The sequence below is a fragment of the Saccopteryx leptura genome, chromosome 4 (assembly GCF_036850995.1).
Source record: "Saccopteryx leptura isolate mSacLep1 chromosome 4, mSacLep1_pri_phased_curated, whole genome shotgun sequence".
NCBI lineage: Eukaryota > Metazoa > Chordata > Mammalia > Chiroptera > Emballonuridae > Saccopteryx > Saccopteryx leptura.
The window spans coordinates 214,639,074-214,658,680 of NC_089506.1; the positions used below are offsets into that span (position 1 = coordinate 214,639,074).

Sequence of the window (19,607 nt, forward strand, 5' to 3'; positions counted from 1 at the left end):
GGCTTCTCCGTGCCGTGGCTGCATGTGGTGTTTCCTATTTTAATCCTATTGCTCAGGTGCCTCGAGGTCGAGGCTTCTTCTCATTTAAACTGAGCACCTGGCTGCCCCCTGGAAAAGCTGCTATCTCCTTCCGGGTTGGCTCCCTAGCCCCTCTGAAGGCCCCGGGCAGACAGCCTCCAGGGGCCCATTTCCCAGCAGGGGGTGGCGATGAAAGCAGGAACCCTGGAAGCTACCTCTAGCTGGGGGCGCTTCATCCTCCTGACACTGTGCCGGAGGAGCTGAGGCTGGGGGGCGGCACCGTGCATTTTGCAGACTTGAGCTTTAGTAACTCAGAATAAAGGAGGACTCTTGTGGAGGAACCTCCTTGGGAACTCTCCAGGGGCTGCTTGCAACAAGCCTCCGCTGAGACTGTTTTGCAAAAGGCAGAGAGCAGACACACCCACACTCCGGATCTGCTGCTCCCCGCCGCCCCCGGACCCAGTGGAATTAGTCTGCAAATGGGAGGAACAGGTGACAGGCACCATCAAGAAGAGAATCAGCCACCCCTCTCACCCTGGGGCGTGCAGAATGGGAGGCAGGAGCCAGGATCCTACGACCCCATTGCAAATTGAGATGTGATCTGTCTCCTTTCCAGAGGTACCAGGCTGATTGCATCCTTGCTTTGCAAGAAAATGACTTTCCTGCCAGATGAGAGCAGGACGCCCCCTCCCAGCAGCTCCCGCTTGTCTTCCTCCAGCGACGGCATTCGGCAGCGTCTGCTCACTCCCGACACTGCTTGCATTCCTGAAACGATGAGAACCCCACTCATCCTGGCTGGCTGGGCCTGGGACATCCATTTGCCCACAGTGGGGCTGGGGCTGGTGCTCATGGAAGGAAATGCTCCAGCCACAGCTTCCTGTTCAGGTGGCCTGGTGTCCCTGCAACTCCTACCAGGCTGGCTGTCATGGTGGCAGGGCCCAGGCAAGGCTTGGCATCCAAATCTGGAGTTCAGCACCTGCCCACATGCGTCTCTGTCCCAGACACCATTCCTGGGGAGAAAGGCACGTTCTTCCCATTTCACAGACGGACCCCTGAGATCAGAAACTGGTCATGTCCATGCACCCTGGGGGGCACAAGTTCCCAGAAAGCAGGCATCACGCCACAAGGTGATCTTTTTCCCTGTCTTGACACCTTTCTTCCTGTTTGGGAAAAGGTAGGAGCCTTTCGAGAGCCAGTGACAACCAAGCCTTTTATCCACCCTTGTCCTTCTCTCCTCCTTTAGTGAACAATTTCCTCAGAGGGCTGAGTGACTCGAAGAAGTGAGGGAGGAGAGAGGGGAAGCTCCCCTCTTCGGGCATAATACCCAGTGTGTCCAGGCCGGCCTTAGTCGTACATGTGTTCGAGAGGTGACACATACACGCGCGCACACACAGCTGTCAGGTGGCGGGCGGCAGAAGCACCGATAGAGCTTCCTTCCCCATGGTGTCCGGATGCCCTGCCGGCTGACAGGACACTTGTTACCTGGAAATAGGGGTGGTCTCTTTTCCATGCCTCCCTGATTTGGGGTGGAGCTTCCTCTTCCCTGGGGGACACCCAGTACTTGCCCTCTGCTTGCCTGGGGGTGGAGGGGGTGGTCCTCTGCATAGTGCAGCCCAGTCCCCAGGAGGGTCTCAGGAGTCCAGGAGCAATGCTTGGGACACAGCCTTGCCACCCAGCCTGGGTTCAAGTCCAAGGACAGGCTCTACAAGATGTCCCAGTGGTAGAGTCATCTGTTCTTCAACATCCAGCCCGGAAAGGGTTTTGACTAACTGGTTGATGCACCCAGGGCAGGGGAGACCCCTCTCCCAACCTGCCTTGGGTTTCACACGCACACGCCCATCCCTGAGACCCACAGGAAAGAAGGGACGTGTCTCAAAGCTGTAGGAAACCAGGGAGCCGGGGACTCCAAGCAATTTTCAAATTCTGCCCCCAAGGGGGCTGCAAGGTCATAGGGATGGGACAGGCTGAGCCTCCCACTGTTCAGAAGCCGTGGGTAGTGGGCCCCACGATGGACTCCCAATTATTAGGCTCTCTGATCCTGCTCTCCCCAGAGGAGTTCAATTCCTCTGAGTGGGAGAACCGGATCTGTGGGTGGCACTTTTTTCCTGGTGAAGTCTAAATAACCATGACAGCAGAAGCTCAGGAGGTGGGGCCTGGCTCCCAGAAGTTCTTTCTAAGTCTTCAGAGCTCCTCTCCACTTCCCTCCCCTCCTGTCTCCTCCTCTCTCCGCCCCTGCTGTCCCCTTTTCTCTCTCTTTTTCCTCCTCCCCTCACCTTCTTTCCTCCCTGCTCCATCTCTTTCCTCGTCTCTCTCCACCCCCTCTCCTCCTCCCTGCCCACACCCCCACCCTGCCCCGTGTCTCCTGCTTCTCACATGGTGGGGAGCACTCCCTCTGACGTCCTCTGTCCCCTGAGCTGGGAACCGGAGCCCAGGGGTCAGAACCCTTACCCAAAGTCTTCTCTGCATCTAAATATTTACTGCTCTGTCTGCACACAAAAATTAAAACCCCGAGTTTGTCGGGCGATTCCTACTGCCCACTTTGCCTTTAGAAAGTCAGGCTGGCGCTGGTCCGCTCCGGCTGGCCACAATGTCAGTGCCCACAATGCCCGCACAGAGGCCGCTGGTTGTGCATACAAAGCACCCAGCCAGCCATTATCATTCCGGAGCTGAAATCCACCCCAGCGTGCATCTCATCGGTCATTCAGCAGCCCTTAATGACTTGTCAGTTCCTTGCCCTGCCATTTTCTGTCTAATTAATTCTTTTATTGTGCACCGGATAAAGAAAGACAAAGGCCTCCCGGCAATAATGATTCATTAAAATGCAGCGCCTTCCCTGGAGCTCTTGGCCCGGTACCAGCCTGGCTGCTCTGCCTCGCCAGGCCTCGCGCCCCTTAACCCTTTGCGGGCTCCCGGCTTGGAGTGCCAGCCCGGCTCAGCCTCCGGGGTGAGTGAGTGGGGCTTCTGCAGCTGCTAGTGTTCAAGGAGGAGCCTGCCTGGCCTGAGCTGGGGAGAGAGCCTCCTGGGAAGGCCTGATGGAGCGTCTCCCACGGCACCTGCAGCTGGAGGAGCGCAGGTTCTGGCCCCAGCCCTCCGGGTGAGACAGGGATGAGGGAGAACTGGGAGGTGCAGAGAGGGCTTGGGCCCTGCACGCACAGGACCCCACGGGGACAGCCTAGCCTGGCCGGGGAAGGCAGGGAGGCTCCCTGAGCTCCTCCACCAGCCGTTCCAGGGCCGAGCTCAGGGGATGCCAAGCCAACAAATCCCTGGGTGGCTGGGAGAGACAAGGAGAGAGGAGTGAAAGGCCCAGGAGTCCAGGGATGAGTCTGCCAGCAGGATGGAAGGGGAAGGTGCCTGGCACGTGTATCTGTGCCGATCTCAACTACGCCTCGTTAGTCTTTGGGGCACCTGCCATTCCGTGGTAATGGGGGAAACTGAGGCACAGAGAGGTTAAATTGGCAAGTGGCAGAGCTTCCAGAAACTGGCTCAATCAACCTTCCTGCGGAGAAGCCTGAAGGCCATCTCTGTGCAGTAGGGGAGCCCAGAGGCAGAGACTGGAGAGGAGCCGCGGAGGCCCCAACCTTGATTCAACTGCACATTCTCTGCCTGTTTCACTGTTACTTCACTTTCTTACCAGCAAACCACCCTGTTTGGCAAAGGAGCAAAGAGAAGCATCATGTGATTGAAGGTGGAAATAACACCACCAGTAGTCACTCTCAGATATTGCTGCAAAGGGCTCCGTTGCAGCAGGTCGCGATCTCACTGAGTTCCCCCAACACTAGGGTGGGAGACATTCCCATCCCACAGGTGGGAAAACCAAGCTCCCAGAGGAAAGCCAGGTGCCCCCAAAACAGCTGGACAAACAAGACACAAAACCCTTCAGCGACAGGTCTTGGCTCCTCTCTGCTCAACAGTCCCCACGTGAAGGGGGGGGCCAAGTCCCAGGATGTCTCCCCCTTTTGCCCCTTCCCTCCCCAGCTTTCCTCCTTTGAAGGCTTCTGCAGCCCCCAGTGAGCCCCAGGTCCCCCACAGCCCCATCCTGGGAAGACGCCATCGGCAGACCTGCTCCCTCCAGGATATAGGAGACCCTAAAAGTGGGCAGGCATCTGCCAGAGAGCAGCAGGAAGCAGGAAGCATTGGGACACAGAGCCTCTGAAATGCAGACAGGGGGATCATGTTCCTTCCTTCCCCAAGCCACTCAGAACGGAGGGGCTCCTGGAGTGACAGTGACCAGGTGGGTCCCTGAATCTCCCACGCATGTCCTGGCAGGGGCAGCAGGTGGTCAGGAGGCACAGCCCCTTCACCTGCATTGGCCAGATCAGCCATTGCCACGTCCTCAGGATGGGTCAGGGTTACAGAGGAGGCTTAAGGAGCAGGGTCTTGGGCGTGGGGCCTGTTTGGGGGCACCCCGCAATACTCTCTTCTTCCCTTGGAATAATTCTTTGATCTGAGTGCCTGAGATGGTAGAGCCGTCTCCCTGTCTTGGAGTCTATACTGTCTTCCACTGGGAGTGGGGGATTTGGCAATGCTGGCTCGCTCGCCCTGAGACTGGGTCTTGGTTTTCTGGTGGAATGAGGAAGCCATCCATATAGGTGGCAAGGGCTTATCCAATGTCTGGTGGCTGTCACAGCACCACTGGGAAACACATTTCTTCAGCCCCGATGGACAGCAGCCCCTGCAAACGTGGTCAGCCAGAGACAAGTCCCATGAAGATCCTGGGTCCTGGGCCATACGCCGGGGAGAAAAGATTGGAGTCCAGACACCAGGTCAGGACCCCAAGTCTGTGATGCCCATTCCGAGCGCTGTTCTCCTAAATGTGGTCTGTGATAGAAGTAGGCTGTGTGTGTCCTAAATGTGACCCCTGGGTCTGGCCTGGTGCGTAGGGGCCACAGGCCTCTCCTAGGCAGCTGCTTGGACACAGTCCCTCACCCAAGCTGACATACACGCTGGCCATGAACCCACATCTGAACAGAAAATCCACTCCTGAAAGCTGATGCCGTCCCAGGCAGAGTGACCCTGCCTGGGACCAGAAGGGGTTTTCTAGTGTCCCCGAACAGGGCTACACGACAAACGTCATTTCCCCTTTCTCTCTGAGAAGGGCATTCTCTTCAGCTGAGGTCAGAGGCAATACACTCCTTTCTGGAAGAGGAAATAAAGAATGAGGAACTTTCCCACTAGCCCATCCCCGGGATGGGCTGCTCTCAGTGAGAACAGGGCTCTGGACAAGCTTGGGCAAACACCCCCTTTGGACTTGGGACAAGGCATGGCTGAGGCTGGCCTTGTCCATAATGTCACCAGCCAGGAGCGCTGAGAAACCCTCAGCAGCCAGAGGAGCAGGGACCCCTCACAGAGGTTCTGACCCCCAGGGCATTCACCTTGGCTACCTCCTCAGAGTGTCACTGTGGGGAGACAGGGACCCCACACCTCCCAGGGCCTGTGAGTGCCTGAGAATGTTTCTAGAGGGAACGCCAGCGGCTGGCCTTCGGAGAGGGCGGGGCCTGGGACAGGCGGGGAACAGCGCGGGGCATCTCCTCTTCATGCCCTCGGCCCAGGCAGGGGCACGGTCTCCCCAAGATAGTGGTAACTCTCCTTGCTCTCCTTGAATCTTCATGAGTTTGGAGGTAGGAAAACCATGAAGGCGCACCCAGGACCAGGAAGATTTCACACCAGGGTAGCTGGATGGGAAGGAGGGTCAGGCCCCCAGGAGTTAACACTCGGGAACCTCGCCAAGCCCAAACAGAACCGCAGAACGTCCAGCCCTCGGGAGCCTGGCGAGGTCTGAGCGAACCCGGAGCAGCCAAGGGGTAGCCCTGTCCACCCTATCAGCGAGTTGGGTGCCGGGGTTCCTCCGTTTGGGGTGTCAGTGGGCGACTCTGAGGGCCATATGGACCTGGACGGCCCTTGGCTGGACACAGGGTGGGCTGGGCCACTTCCACGCAGGCAGAGAGCTGTGGAAGTCAAGGGAGTCCATGAGCCTGGCTTTCCGTAGCCCCCTCCCGTACCCCACCTTGCCCTGGAGGCTTGGCACACCCTGGACCGCACCAACCCTCGTAAATCCGGAGAGCTCTTCCCAAACACCACTCTTGGCAGGCCCCGGACATGGCTCCCCAGCATGGGGCGAGGGACGTGCGCTGGACTGCAGCCACGCGGGCGGCTGGGCAGGCCAGGGGGAGGGGTGGGTGCCCCCCTACCTGGGCCACCACATTAAAACTGCAGAGGCAGCTGCCTCATGTATCTGGGTTCTCATGAGAAGCATAATCTTCCTCTTTACCCCCAGCCCCGAGAGGCCCCCCGAACCAGCCGCGTGTGCCGGGGAGGCCCAGCCAGGGGGTGAGGCTGCCCCTTGCTTGCTGTCACTCCCCACAACTGTTTCTCCCTAGAAACACTTTCCGCCAACCAGACAACCCTGCCCGGCTCCTGCAGGGCGGCTTTTATCCCGCTCCCAGCCTGGCCCTGTGCCAGCGCCCGAAAAATGCCGTCAGCCACCCAGAAACCCGCTCTGGGATTCGCCCGGGAGGAAACCACAGCCCCTGAATCGGGCCCATCTGGACCCATTTTGCCCACTGAAGAGGCCCCCCCAGGAAGGAAGATGCATCGCTGGCTTACTGGAGGGTTCTGAGATCCGTCATGTTCAAATTCAGACTGCAGTGCCCAAGAGGGAGGGTGGTCTGGCCCGCCTCCCGGGTTGGAGGGCGGCCTCCACCTTCAGCGGGGGTCTGGGTGGGTCCAGGGGCTCGGCCTGTCCACGTCCTCGGAGGCTGGAAGAGCCTTACCCCTGCCTTGGCCACGTCCTTCAAAGCGGGACCCCATGGCCATGGATCCCCACATCCCCCGGGCTTAGTGAAAGCAACAAACACCACGTAGCCCAGGTAGATAGAAAGTATTTTGTTTTTGTTTTTTTAATTTTATCAAATCGATCTGTACAAAAGTTAGCATTGCTTGGTCAGAAAGTAGCGAAACACAGCAGCTAAGTGAGAGCAAAATTCCAAACTCAACACCAAAAAATAGACTGCATAAAAATGAGTTGGCTGTAGTTCCCCGCCCCCACCCCCAAAAAAAGATATGCAAAAAAAGACTTTTGTAGAAAAAGGTAGGAAAAAGTAGAAAAAGTAAAAAGAAGCAATTTCTCCAATGTATTTCAACTTACAAAGTTTAAAGGCACAAGTTTCCATGAAATTGGCAGTTACAGCTCAGCGTACAGCGGAAGCAGTACAGGTAAGTCAGGTATTATTCGTCTAAAACGAAGAATCTAAAAACGCTTAGTGAAGAAGGTTTTAGTTTCACAGCTTGGAGGTGGCGCCTGGTTCCTAAGAGCCGAGATTAATCTTTTTCTGAAGCCACCACATCCCAGGAAATTCCCATCTTTACCGCCTAGCACGGTTGTAGGTAGGGATGAAACTCAACGATATCCCTGCCTCCTACACCTCAAGTGAATACCTGGTGCCGGGAGCACCCCAACCTGAAGAGAGACACTACAAGGCAAACTCCTTTCCCTCCCAGTCCCAGCTACCTCCCGTAAGCCTGGAGCTCAGTCCCTGGCCAGCACGTCCCAGCAGCCAGGCTCCAAAAGACCCAAACCAAGGGTCCCAACCCCACCTTCCGTCCTGGCCCAAGTCCTCAGCTCCCAGGCTTCCATTTGATTTTAAATTCTACTCTCTGCACAAATTACTTCATTAATTAAAGATAAAATAATACAGGACATAAATACACTTTAACAGCTTTCAAAACAAATCAAACACGTTTAAGCTTCAAAAATAAAAATTAAAAAAACCAACAACATAAAGAGAGAAGCGTTAATCACAGCCAAACCTTGCTCAGAAGAACCCTAGCTACAAGGAACACCTCAGATTGAATAAACTGGTCCCAAGAGATGCTCCTGCAGACGGACCCATCTCTGCCAAGGTGCTCCTGTGGATGCAAACCCTGCCAAACTGCTCCTCTGAACGCACGCCCACCAAGTCTGTGGATGTGGCCTCTCACCGCGGGAATGTCAGCCACTGGTCCCGGGAGTTCTGGGTGCTGAGGCTGGCCGGGACCTCAGAATGCAGGGGGTCTGGACTGGCAACCGTGCGCCTCTTCCCTCCTTTGTCCTTTGTCCTGTGGCTCTATCCACCGCTGCGATGCAAAGCCCAGGTGCTGGTGTCAGCGCAGAAGAGGGACCCAATGGCCATCCTCCATTTCGAAGTTGCCAGTCACCGCAAAAAGAGAGAGGGGAGGAAAGAAGGCTTTGTCCATTGATGGAAGTTTGCAGATCTGGAAGCAAAGGGGTCCGGTTGGTTTCCCGCACACATCAGCAGGTACTTGAGGGAGCCGGGCACACATGGCTGCCTCCTCTCACCTTGCTGGCCAGTAGTACCTCTGGGGAGACCTCAGAGGCTCTGAGTTTGCCAATCAAGGTTCTCCTCCAGCCATGCCAGCCCCCTCCACTCGCCTAGAGTGCCCTCAGGGTCTGGTCAGGGTGGTATACACGGGCTGGTCCCAGTTACTGGGGGGGCTGTGGGCAGGCGGCACAGACAGGCTGCTGAGCAGGGGCGAGGTATAGGGTCGGCGGGATGAGTGGAAGTAGGGATACTGGTAGAGGCTGGACGGGTAGCCGGCGTACGGGTTATAGTAGTTGGGGGCCTGCAGGTCGGTGTAGTCACACTGGGAGCTGGTGAAGGAGCTGGCAGCTGCAGCGGACGCAGCCGTGGTGACGCTGGCCTGGGCGCTGTAGGAACTGTAGTCAGCTCGGCCTGGAGAGCTGTGTGACTGGTCACTGTAGTGGCCGGGACTCAGCTGCTCCGTCTTGATGTGTGGCCGAGGGGGACCCGCTTCGGTGGGTGATGCAGAGGCCGACGGGGCTCCCTTGTGGGCCCATACGGGAGATGCCCCAATGCCTGCTGATCCGGAGTGTGAGTAGGAGGCACCCCCATAGGATCCAGAGGTGGAAGGCTGGCCTGGCTCTGTAGGCAGGGCCGAGTGGCCATTGAGGGGCAGGTACTGGTCAAACTCATGGACGTCGAAGGTGTCCATGTTGCCGATGACCTCGCTGCTGAGCTCTGAGATGTCCACGTTGCTGAAGTCGATGTTCTGGCGCCCACTGTCCACCAGGCGGCGGCCTTCCAGCTTCAGCTCTTGCTTGCCCCCTGGGTGCAGGTCCGTCTTGGGGGTGGTGGGTGGGGTGGGTGGCCCATGGGTTTGCCCTAGGGTCAGAGCACATTTCAGGAATGAATGCCCCTTCTGTAGGGGGTGGGGGGTGGGGCTGGCAAAAGCCGGCAGGCTGGCGACATGCACACGGGAGGAAAACCAGCCCGCTAACTGCCGAAGGTAGGAATCAACAGCTTTTTGTTCCTGTACATTTCCCAGAAATTCCAGCCAAGCCAGACCCAGACCTCACTCCTTGGCCGAGAACATTCCATAAAGCACTGTTCTACAGGAAGACTCAGGGCCAAGGAGGCCCCACTATAAAAACCACAGTGGAGAAAGGAGAGATAACCATGTTTAGGAACATGGAGCTGCTCAAGAAGCACCCAGCGCCACACACATGACAACCACAGAAGCTACACAAGACTCATCTTTAGCCATGGCTTTAGCCATCTTGACTGAGACTGCTTGGGGATCAAGACTCCACCCTGGTCAGTCAGACTGAAGGTGGGCTGCTGACCACCATGCTAGCAATAGGGGTGAGTCTCGGGTCAAAACCAGCAAAAATGTCCAGGGAAGCAGAGGTGCCTTCAAGCAGGACAGAAAGCCCACATCACAGGGTGCCAACCGGGCAAAGCTGTGAGACGGTCCAAGCTCAGAGGGACTAAGCAGGGTACCCCACCACCATAGCGCCTATCAGAAGTGGCTGCCACTAGAGGCTTTGGGAGCTTTGGGGAATGGCATGGAAGGGTTGGTCCTCTTGTGGGTGCCTGCCCAGCGAGTGAGTCCTTGTTCCCTCCCCCACTGCTCATCTTTGCCATGGCCAGACCCCCACTTCTCCCGCTGGGGATTCTCAGACACTGGGGGCCCCAGGAGCCCACCTGTGTGGTCACTATGGTGGTGTGTGTCACCAAGGCCCGTGTCAGTCTTGTACACAGCACCGCTGGGGTGGTGACCCAGCTCAGCACCGGAGTCTGAGTCGCTCTGGCCTGTCTTCACGCTCTTCCTCCGGCGTGGCTGGTACTTATAGTCCGGGTGGTCCTTCTTGTGCTGCACCCGCAGCCGCTCTGCCTCCTCCACAAAGGGGCGCTTCTCACTCTCACTCAGCAAGCTGCAGAGCCAAAGGCACAGTTAGGATGGCCACAGCATCTGGGCCAGCACTGGTGTCCACGCTCACCCCAGGTGAGGCGCAAGAAAGGGACCGGGACAAGCCCAACCGGAGAGCCCGAGGACACCCACACTTCAGTGGGTACCACGCAGTGCTCCCGGAGCCATGGCGCTGGGTTGGTGAGATCTGTATGCTCGTTAGAGTCAAAAAAGGAGCGATAACAAGACCCAGCTCTTTCGTCTCCTTTCTCTGACTCCCCCAGACCAGCTTGAGAATATACTACGGACAAAGCGAGCTTTCTGGGAACCGAGCTGGGACTCCGCAGGCAACTGGGCTTCTCAAACCTCCAGAAACACTGGCAAAATTCAGTGGTTCTCACTGAGGATCATCAGGACACACACTGGCGCCTCAGACTCTCCGGGAAGCTCATTTCTAACTGCCTGAAGGACAGGGCACTGGGGCACAGAGACACAGGTCCACAGTGCCCCAAACAGACAGAAGCAGGAGAACAGAGGACGAACATGCAAGCTTCGAGCACCCGCTCATGGGGTGAGGGGGCAGGAAACAATACACCGGTGCCCTGAACCCAGAGCTGTCCATTTTAAAACTAATAGAGGGTGTTTGGTGGGGTGGACTGTGCTGAGTGGCAACTGTATCACTGCTGCTGTCCAACTTTCTGCAAAAACCACCAGCTTCACCATGCCAATGTGTGCAGCTGTGCGGGGTAGGTGCCAGCAGAGCAGACCCTCCCTGGGCCCTTTCCAAGGAGGGGCACCTCCAGACAGCAGCATGGTCTTCTGCTCCCAGATGGAGTCAGCCTCTCCTGGAGGGAGGAATAAGCTTTCAGGCTCTAAGGTTCTTACAGCTGGGCCCCCAACTCTGCAGGCCAGCCACTACCTTAGCCAGGCTACTCCCACTCCAGGCTCCAAGAATGTGGTAAGGGTGGCACACTCCTCCTGCTGCCCTCTGTGGGCCCACACCCGGAGGGCCCGCGCCTGGTCCCTGCTGGCCAAAGGGTGTTTTTCCACTAAGACTCGCCTTGGGAACAGCCTGGGAGCAGGGCCGAGACCGGGCTTGGCGCCACCTCCCCGAGCCCCCGAGCACCCCAGGACTCACTCGCAGCCTCCGCCCCCGGACTGGGGACACTCACCGCCACAGCTTGCCCAGCGTCTTGCTGAGCTCGGCGTTGTGCAGGTGCGGGTACTGGTCGGCCAGTTTACGGCGTGCCGCCTGCGCCCACACCATGAAAGCATTCATGGGCCGCTTCACATGCGGCTTGGCCTTGAGCGCACCGCCGCCGCCACCGCGCACCGGCATGGGCACCAAGCTCCAGTCGTACCCCTTGAGCACCTGCGACACGGCGTCGCGAATGCAGGCTGGGAAGCGTTCGTCTGCCGCCTCGGCAGAGTCGCCCCGGCCACTGCTCCCCGCTCCCGCCGCGCGGCCCAGGCCCTCGGAACCCGAAGGCGACGGCGGCGCGTCCGAGTCCGAGTCCTCCACGTGCGACATGGAGCTGGCGGTGCCAGATGGGCTGCAGGGCGGCTGGGCGCGGGTCTCGCTCATGTCCAGCATCTGGGCTGAACGCTGAGAGCGCGGTGCGCACTGGGGATGCGCACCAGGTCGGATGCCCGGCTGCGCTGAGGACGCTCTGGGACCCGAGGTCACCGCGCGGTAGCCAGACCTGCGTGCGCTCCGCAGCCGCCCAGCCTCTCCAGCCGTCGCCTCTGCCGCCGAAGCTAGGTCCCCGCGGAGGGACCCGCAACAAGTTTCTTTAAGCTGCGACCGAGAGGCTCCGCCCTTCTCCCGGTTCTCTATTGGCAGACGGCGCGTCCCGGGGCACCAGGGGCGGGGTTTGGCCGCCCCCGCCCCTCCCCCCCACCTTAAAGAAAGCGCAGTGATTCCGGCTGCGCTCCCGCGCGCCCCGCCCGGCGATGCACCACGTGGAGCCCCGTACGCCTGCCAGCCGAGGACCGGAGCCCGGGCGCTGCACCCGTCCACCGGATTGGCCCCCAACGCCGCAGACACCCCTTCCTGGAGGGGCGAGAAGGATAAAAATAGTCAGAGATAGGGAACGATGCGGCGCTCAGGGGTGCCCTGCACATCCCGGTAGCTCTCCCCTGCTCCATCCACTTCGCGGCTTCTGTGCACCCCACCCCCGGTCTAGTAGCCCAGCCTTGGGTAGCCGGCTCCGCAAGGAGGTGGGATCTCAAGAGCCTCCCACAACAGCCCTCTTGAGCCCTGATGTCTCGCCCGCAGCCCAGAGGCGCCAGGGTCAGATGCTGCTAGTCTGCGGCCCAAGGGAAGTCGGATCTGTTGTCTAGCCTCAAAGCCGGGGCTCTGCGTCCGCACGGCCCGCGCGACGTGGTGGAGCCTCTTGGGCGCCCCGATTCTGCGTGCCGCGCACGTTCAGGTAACACGCACCCAGGAGCCATGGCTGGGAAAGGGGTGATTCTACATGCCCCGCCCCATCCCGGTACAAGTTTGGAAAGAGCGGCGGGGGCGCGGTCACAGGAGCCGGGGGGGCCGGGGGGGGCGGGAGCGCTGGGCGGGACTTGGGCTGACCCTAGCCGTTGAGTCCCTGAGGCCGACCGGAGGATGGCGTGGCCGGACGCGGGGGCCTAGGGCCTTCCGGGCGTGACCTGAGGGGTGAGGGCGCGGAGGCCGTCCAGTGAGGCGGTCCTGGGTGGTCCAACGGAGGCGGAGGCCGCTCTGGACTCCCGGAGTGGAGGAGGTGGGCGCGCCCGCCGAGAAGGGGAGGTGGGCGGGGTGTGCCGCCCTGGTAGGGGGGGTGGGGTCGGGGAAGGGACATTTCCCCGGAGGCAGGCGCCGGTCCTCGGCTCCTAGTCCCCGCCCGAGGCCGCCTCCGCAAGTTGGCCTTGGGCCCGGCAGTCCCTGAGGGCTGCACGGATTCTTTCGCCAATCCATCGGGAGGCGACAGACCAGCCGCGTAGATGCTCGCCATACACCCCACCTCATGTGGCCGATTCGGACACGAGTGTCTCCGAGTTTGTGGCCTGCGAGCCCCGGGTGACCCCTAACAAGAGCGCCGGGCTCCCCAGCTGCGCACCTCCCACCGAGTCACGGATGCCTGGGCGAGTAGCCATTGGAACTGAAAGAAGGAGGCTGTCTCTGGCAGCAGAAGGGCTGGTCCGGCACCAGAAAACTCCAAATTGAAAGTTGGTGGGTGGTACCGAAGCCTCCCCGCCGCACTTTTTTACCAGTCCAGAGGAGGACCCCGCGCCTCTGACGGTGCAGGCGCTAGAGACCCGGTGCAGGCACCACCCCAGCACTAGAGACTATGCGGTCCGCGAGTCCGCCCCCGCGTGGGGCTGTGAATTACTTAGAAACGCAGATGCCCTTCTTAGAACTTTGAGCCAGTACATCCCGGTTCCGACCGTCCAGATCAGATGAACTAGGGATGAGACCTTTGTCTCACGGGGTCTGCCCCGCCCCCGCCGCCCCCCCCGCCCCCAGCCTGGCCTTTCCTTGCATCTTTGTTCATGGATGAACCTGCTTGCCAGAGGTCAGTGAGCCCCACTCTTCACCTTTGGGAGAACGCTCCAGGAGGTGCGGGGAGGATGCTTGCTATTTAAGGTGAACAGAGTCCTGGGAGGCCCCCGCCTGATGGCAGAGGGAGAGCTGGCCTCCAGAGTGGCTGTCCTTTTGCCTTCCCTCCTGCCATCTGCCTCCTTTTGCTGAGTCACCAGAAAGGAAGACCTTTCCCTACTGGTCTGCATCGGCTCCCCTTTGGAGGTCCTGCCATCCACTCCTGATACTCACTTCTGCAGTCAGAGGACACTGACGAGGGCCCAAGTGGGGGCTGTCTGGGGGCATCCACCCAACTTACTGGCCTGCAGGACCCATGCAAGTGAAAGCAGGGTGTAAGGGTAGGGAACACAGATGACAGACCTGGCTCGAATTGGCCTGCCCCTGGGAGCAGGTCCCTCTCTCTTCCTGCACCCAGTGTGCCCTCTGGCACAAGGTCTGGGTTTTCAAGAAGAGCTCTCTTCTCCTAGGAAAATGAGGTACAGGCTGCAATGGGTGTAACCGGGCAAGGCAGCCTCTCCCTGCTACCCACCGACCCCCGAGGGGCAGCACAGCCATAGCTAAGTCCCTGAGACACAGACAGATGACTTCTGGGACCCTTGGAGGGGAAGAGGCTGAGTGGGGAAGTCCAGCACTAGAACTGTCACGTGATGATGGTGCATGTGTGGTCCTAGGCCTTACTGGGCTGCACTGATCACCCTGGGACTGATGGGTGTTGCTTGTGGGCCCACCAAGCATCTGTCGTATGGGTGCAGGTCACTCTCCAATGGGTGGGTGGGGAGGAGCAACTTCACACCAGGGCTTGGTTCAGACCACTGAGAGCAGATGTGTGCACTTCGAGAGGGTAGCACTTAAGGTGCAGCCCCCACAGTCCAGGACAGGCTGCTGACATGTGGGGCAGCGCCCTAGCCATCTGGAAGGCCTCTCAGCTTGTCATGTACTGCCCTATATCGTCCTCCATCAGTGCTGACCTTGGTCCACGTCTGTAGCCGCTAGGCCAGCCCTGAACAGACTCCAGGATGCCAGAATGGAGAAGGAGCTGGTTTCAGTTGGTTTGTGTGTTCATTAGTATTGACGAAGCCAGGGACTTTTCTGGCAGTACAGTACAGAAACACACTGCATAGTCCTTGTCCAGAAGATGCTGGAGTTGAGGAGGGGGCTGACAGCAGACACACCAAGGGGCTGAGACACTCACCACATGGGGCGGGGGGTCTGGGAAGGCAGCTTTGAGGAGGTGACAAGCTGAGACCTGAAGCTTCCAATTTCTGAGAGAGGGAGAAAGGAGCTCTTACAGGGTGGGCATGGGGTATGTGAAAGACCCTGAAGCAATGGAAAAGCACAAGGTATCCGAGAATAGCAAGGCCACAGTGACTTAAAACTTGAGAGACAACTTTTTGAAGCCTCTCTCGGTCCACCTCCTGGTCTCTCCTTCGCTCAGCTTTTCCTTCCTTTCCCCACATGCCCCAATCCACGTGACCTCACCTTCATCTGGTGAGCTTTGTGGTTCCAGGGAAATGATCTTGGCAATGTCTGGACCGCCAGCCTTGGAGTATGGGGAAGCTGATGTATCCATACCCCTGGCAGAGATCTCGGAGCAGCTGCAAAGAAGGAGGCGCCCCCCACCCCCACCCCATGCATAAAGACCTGAGACCTGGCCAGTCTTGACCTGGCCAGTGCTAGGAAACCTCCTGCAGGCACAGAGCCCACCCCTAACCCTCCCTACATGTCTCAGGGGTGGCTGGCTCAGGAAGCTCCCCTGTGCTGGGTGCTGGAGAGGTGGAGTGGGAAGGGAGGGGCTGCAGAGGTCTGAACACCACCATGGAGGAGGATGCCTTGCCCTCGCGCCTTTCATTGCTCTGCCCGTCCTCTGCCTGGCCTTGGGCGGTTGGAGAGGCCGTGTTCGTAGCTTTCACAGTCTTTCAGAGAAAGGTGTCGAGAGCAAGCTATATGGGCCTGTGAGCCCCAATGCCTACAGCCCTGGCCTGGGCCTCTCTATGAGCCAGCCTGAGAGGTTGGCATCACATCCTGGGAACTCTGGCTTGGCCTTAGAGATTAATTGGTACTTTTAATTGCTGGCCAGTCTGCAGAAAGAAACCAAACGTCCAAGGCAGAGACAGGCAAGTGGCTCTGAGCAGGGACTCCATCATGGCAGCCTTGTACTGCTCCACTGGGTCTCCAGAGAGAGAAGAGGGGCTCACAGCTGTGCCAGTGGTCCAGGGACCCCCAGTAACAGACTTGGGGCTCTGGGCCAAGGTATCGCTGAAACCCCCTCTCTGACTTAGCTTGCCAGATGGTGTGGAAGTTATGGTTTGGGCTTGCAGCTGGCCCTTTGGTTGGGTTGATGTGCATTTAAGAGCTGGTCACATCTATTCCTCACCCTTCTATGCTTTCAGATGACACTGGAAGAGCATGTCTGGATTCCTCCCCTCTCTACCTGCAGGACCAGGGTGTTCTGGGCCAGCCTCTGATGGGCACTGGTGCCATGCATGGGACATGAACCCCAGTGTAATTGCCTGGTGTCGTGTGGGTGTGCAGATGTGTCAGGAACAGCTGTGGTTTCAGCTCTTGCCTCCACTCACCCCCTGCTGGGAGCAGTCCCTGAGCCCGGCTGTGCCTATCCATCTTGCCCCAGGTGTGGGCATAGCCCATTCAACAGCCTTTAGATCTTAGCATAACCTCTCCTTGATGGCAAGAATAGGGTGCTTCTGCAGCCAAAAAACATCTTCAGACAGGGTCCTGGGGGTCTCAACACACAGTCCTCCCTTAGTAAAGAGAGTACCAGAGGTCAAAGCCAGGTCCCAGCAGCTCATTCTAACAAGAAAACTGAGTCTACTGAGGTGTTAGAGACTCGGGATCAGACTATGCCTTCCCCTTTTCCATCCCATAAGCCAATAAATTCCATCCCTTGTCCATGCAAAAGAGCTCTGCATGACCCCAGACTCCTGGATCCTTAGATTCCAGCCCTACCCCGGGCCCTCCTCCCTGAGACCCCAGGCTCTCCCTTCATCCTGGGCCCTAGCTACTCTGGACCCCAGCCCCTTCTCAGGACCCCAGATTTCAGCCTCACGACAGGTCCTCACTCCTCTGGATCCCATGCATTCTGGCCCCTCACCCCTTGGACTCCTGCCCTTGACCATCCCTTGGATCCCTCGTCATATGCACCCAGCTCCTCTGTCTTCTGGGCGCTGAGCTCTGAGTAGCCACAAGGGTCAGGAGAGGCTTTTCCAGCCCTCGTGCCAGAGAGCGGCCAGAACATCGAAGTCGAACCCAAATGGACACTTGAGAGCTGTGCTCGTTCTTCCAAGCTCCACTTTCAGATTGAATGAGGCTTCTTGTTCAAGATGTCCAAATGTGAACCCCTCCGAAGCAGAACCCCGCGTCAAGTATGCCGGGCAAAGGCACACGGGGGATGAAAATAAACATGGCCGAGGAAAACCCTCTTTCTGAGTGAGGTGCCCCGCCCGCTTGTGCCAGACAGAAGGTCCCAGAGACCCATTAGTACCGCAGGCAAATTAAAATACACCCGTCAGAAGATTTCTGCTGTCTCCCAGGTATTTCTTCTGAGCATGATGGAGGAGGGTTTAATAATTAAGATGCCCTCAGGCGGGAACGTTGGGTGGAGCGGAAGGAAGCTGCCCGGTTCTTCTGCAAAGCAAGGCCGTTGCACTGTTGAAGGAGCCGGCATCCGGAAGGCTCCGAAGGAAGTGCGGCAGCTTTGCCTCCCGGGCTGAGCTGTGATTAGGGCAGAGGTGCAGGAAATTGGCAGGTCCTCTTTGCATGGGGCTGTCAGGACCTGACACGGGGAGCTGGCTAGCTGGCTAGGGCAGACTCCAGCTCCCTCAGCTGCAAACTGTCACGTCCCCTTCCTCATGGGACATGGCATGTGTAGACAGGACCCAGCAGTCACCTAACCCTTGGCCCCAGGACCTGGGAACTGCAGAATATGGTCAACTGTGCAGCTCAAACTGGTGGTTCCCATCTTGTCAGCTCTGGTGTCAGTTTGGGAAGAAATGACTCCTTGGTCAAGCGAGAGCAGAGGTACTCCTCGTCTAAGCTCCAGCCTGGGCTAGTCATCAGAGGAGATAGCAGGGGCCTCAAGGGCAGGTGGTTTGGGGCCTCCTCGTGGCTGAAGGTCCGGAGTCTCTCCTTCGACAGGGGCGCTGAGTGGGCTTTGCAGAGGTGGCCTGCGTAAGCCAACTGAAAGTTCCTGAGCGTTTGTCGGAAGTAATGATACAACCCAAGGAGGTTAAAAGCATGTTTTAGGTGGCTTTCAGCATCATGTATGACCATCCTGAGATAGATAAAGCCCCACACACAGCCACCACGTGGGTCCATGACATGAGATCCTGGAAGGTGTTTTCTTATTCCGTAGCCTTTCCTGCACACACTGGATTTCCTATGCCATGCCAGGCCTGCATTGGTGCTGGGACAGAGGGTGATGACCCATGTGGCCCCACCCTCCAGAAGTTCATGCTGGCAAAGCATTCTAATAAAGTATAAAACAAAGTAGCACAGAGTGATTTGTCCTTTGGGGCTGCCAACTGCCCTTGGGTGTGGAAAGAGGTAGGAGAGGTTGTAGGCTCCCCTAAGAAGGCCTTCAGGTTCTAGAAAGGAGGACGTTTAAGGTCACGGGACTTGCTGTCCTCTGTGGGCCTTTGACTTTAGGCAAGTTAAGAGGTCACTAGGGGCAGTAGAGGGGTCTGGAGTGTGTCCTGAGGGCACCACTAGGCCTGTGTGGGTTGATGTGTGTGGATGCCAGGCGTGCAGTAGCCAACACCTGGTGTTTATTGTATTTTCTGTGCTGGTGAACTCATTATCATCTCCTGCGGGCGTGCCCATCTGAGCATGACTTCAAGGAGAACATGTAACAGGAAGGCCGCCCACTCTCTCCAGAAATGGATCGTGGGCTTTAATCACTGGGGGAGGGTCATAGGAAAGGAAGACCCGGTGATGGATGGTGTTGGGCACAAGCTCCCTCGCAGCTCCCTTCCCCCACCATGAAACAAGAGGTTTGGGGTCAAATCAGGGGTCTTGGACTTGAGTGCCATCAGGAGCCGGGGGCAGGGAGTGGGGTGGAAGCTGCTGTGAGTCTGTGAGGAGCGGTGGGTCCTGTGAATGGCTGGGGATTGGCCCTGTCATCCTAATGGCCAGCCATGGCCCTGCTGCCCCCAGGCCTCAGCTGACCACAGATACATGCTTGACCGCAGCTTGGATGGGTAGCACTGCCAGCAGACAAGGCCTTCTGATCCTAAGACTGTTGGTTACATGGCATTATTGTGGTGACCAATAACTGATACATCTCTGTGGGCAGCAGTCAGTCCACAGGCCTCCTCTTAGTGACTGCTGACCTAAGCGATGCCCAAGATTTCTCCCACTTCAGAATGTGATTCTAAGAGAAAAAAGAATTGACACAATTCTTCCCCCACCTCCTTCCTGCAGAGCTCTACAACCAGAGAATGGAACTACACTGGTTTTTGTTTTGTTTTGTTTTGTTTGCTTTCTGTTCTGCTCACCGGCTCACCAGGCCACACAGGGCTCCGTCTTCCTCTGGGGTACGGGCACAGGAGTGCGCAGGGCCCAGAGCTGAGGGTGCCGGGAGAAGAGCCGGCTGAGCAAGAGGGACAGCCGTCTGTGAGTCACAGTTCCAGAACAACCAGCAAATGGCCCAGCACCTGCTTGCCCACCCTCATCTGCACCTGCTGGCCTTACCAGGGAGTTTTGGCTGCTGGACAGTCCTGGTGGGATGGGCCCAAATTGATCACCCCTCCAGAAGAAAGTGACAGATGTCCGTGCCAGTGGGTCCCGCCCTCCCATC

The 19,607-nt window shown here is 58.2% G+C and overlaps 2 protein-coding genes across 2 annotated transcripts in view; both read right to left on the bottom strand.

Annotated features, from left to right (window-relative positions):
- The window catches only part of LOC136403804 (tryptase beta-2-like), a 285,803-nt gene that overhangs the window by 215,429 nt on the left and 50,767 nt on the right, over positions 1–19,607 (bottom strand). The gene's annotated exons all lie outside the window — the stretch shown is intronic.
- On the bottom strand, positions 7,543–12,031 carry SOX8 (SRY-box transcription factor 8). Its single transcript, XM_066382992.1, has 3 exons — positions 11,397–12,031; positions 10,020–10,249; positions 7,543–9,197 (listed from the first exon to the last, which is right to left on the bottom strand). Exons 1-3 carry the CDS (start codon positions 11,816–11,818, stop codon positions 8,458–8,460), a joined length of 1,392 nt encoding a protein of 463 aa, XP_066239089.1. The 5' UTR covers positions 11,819–12,031; the 3' UTR covers positions 7,543–8,457.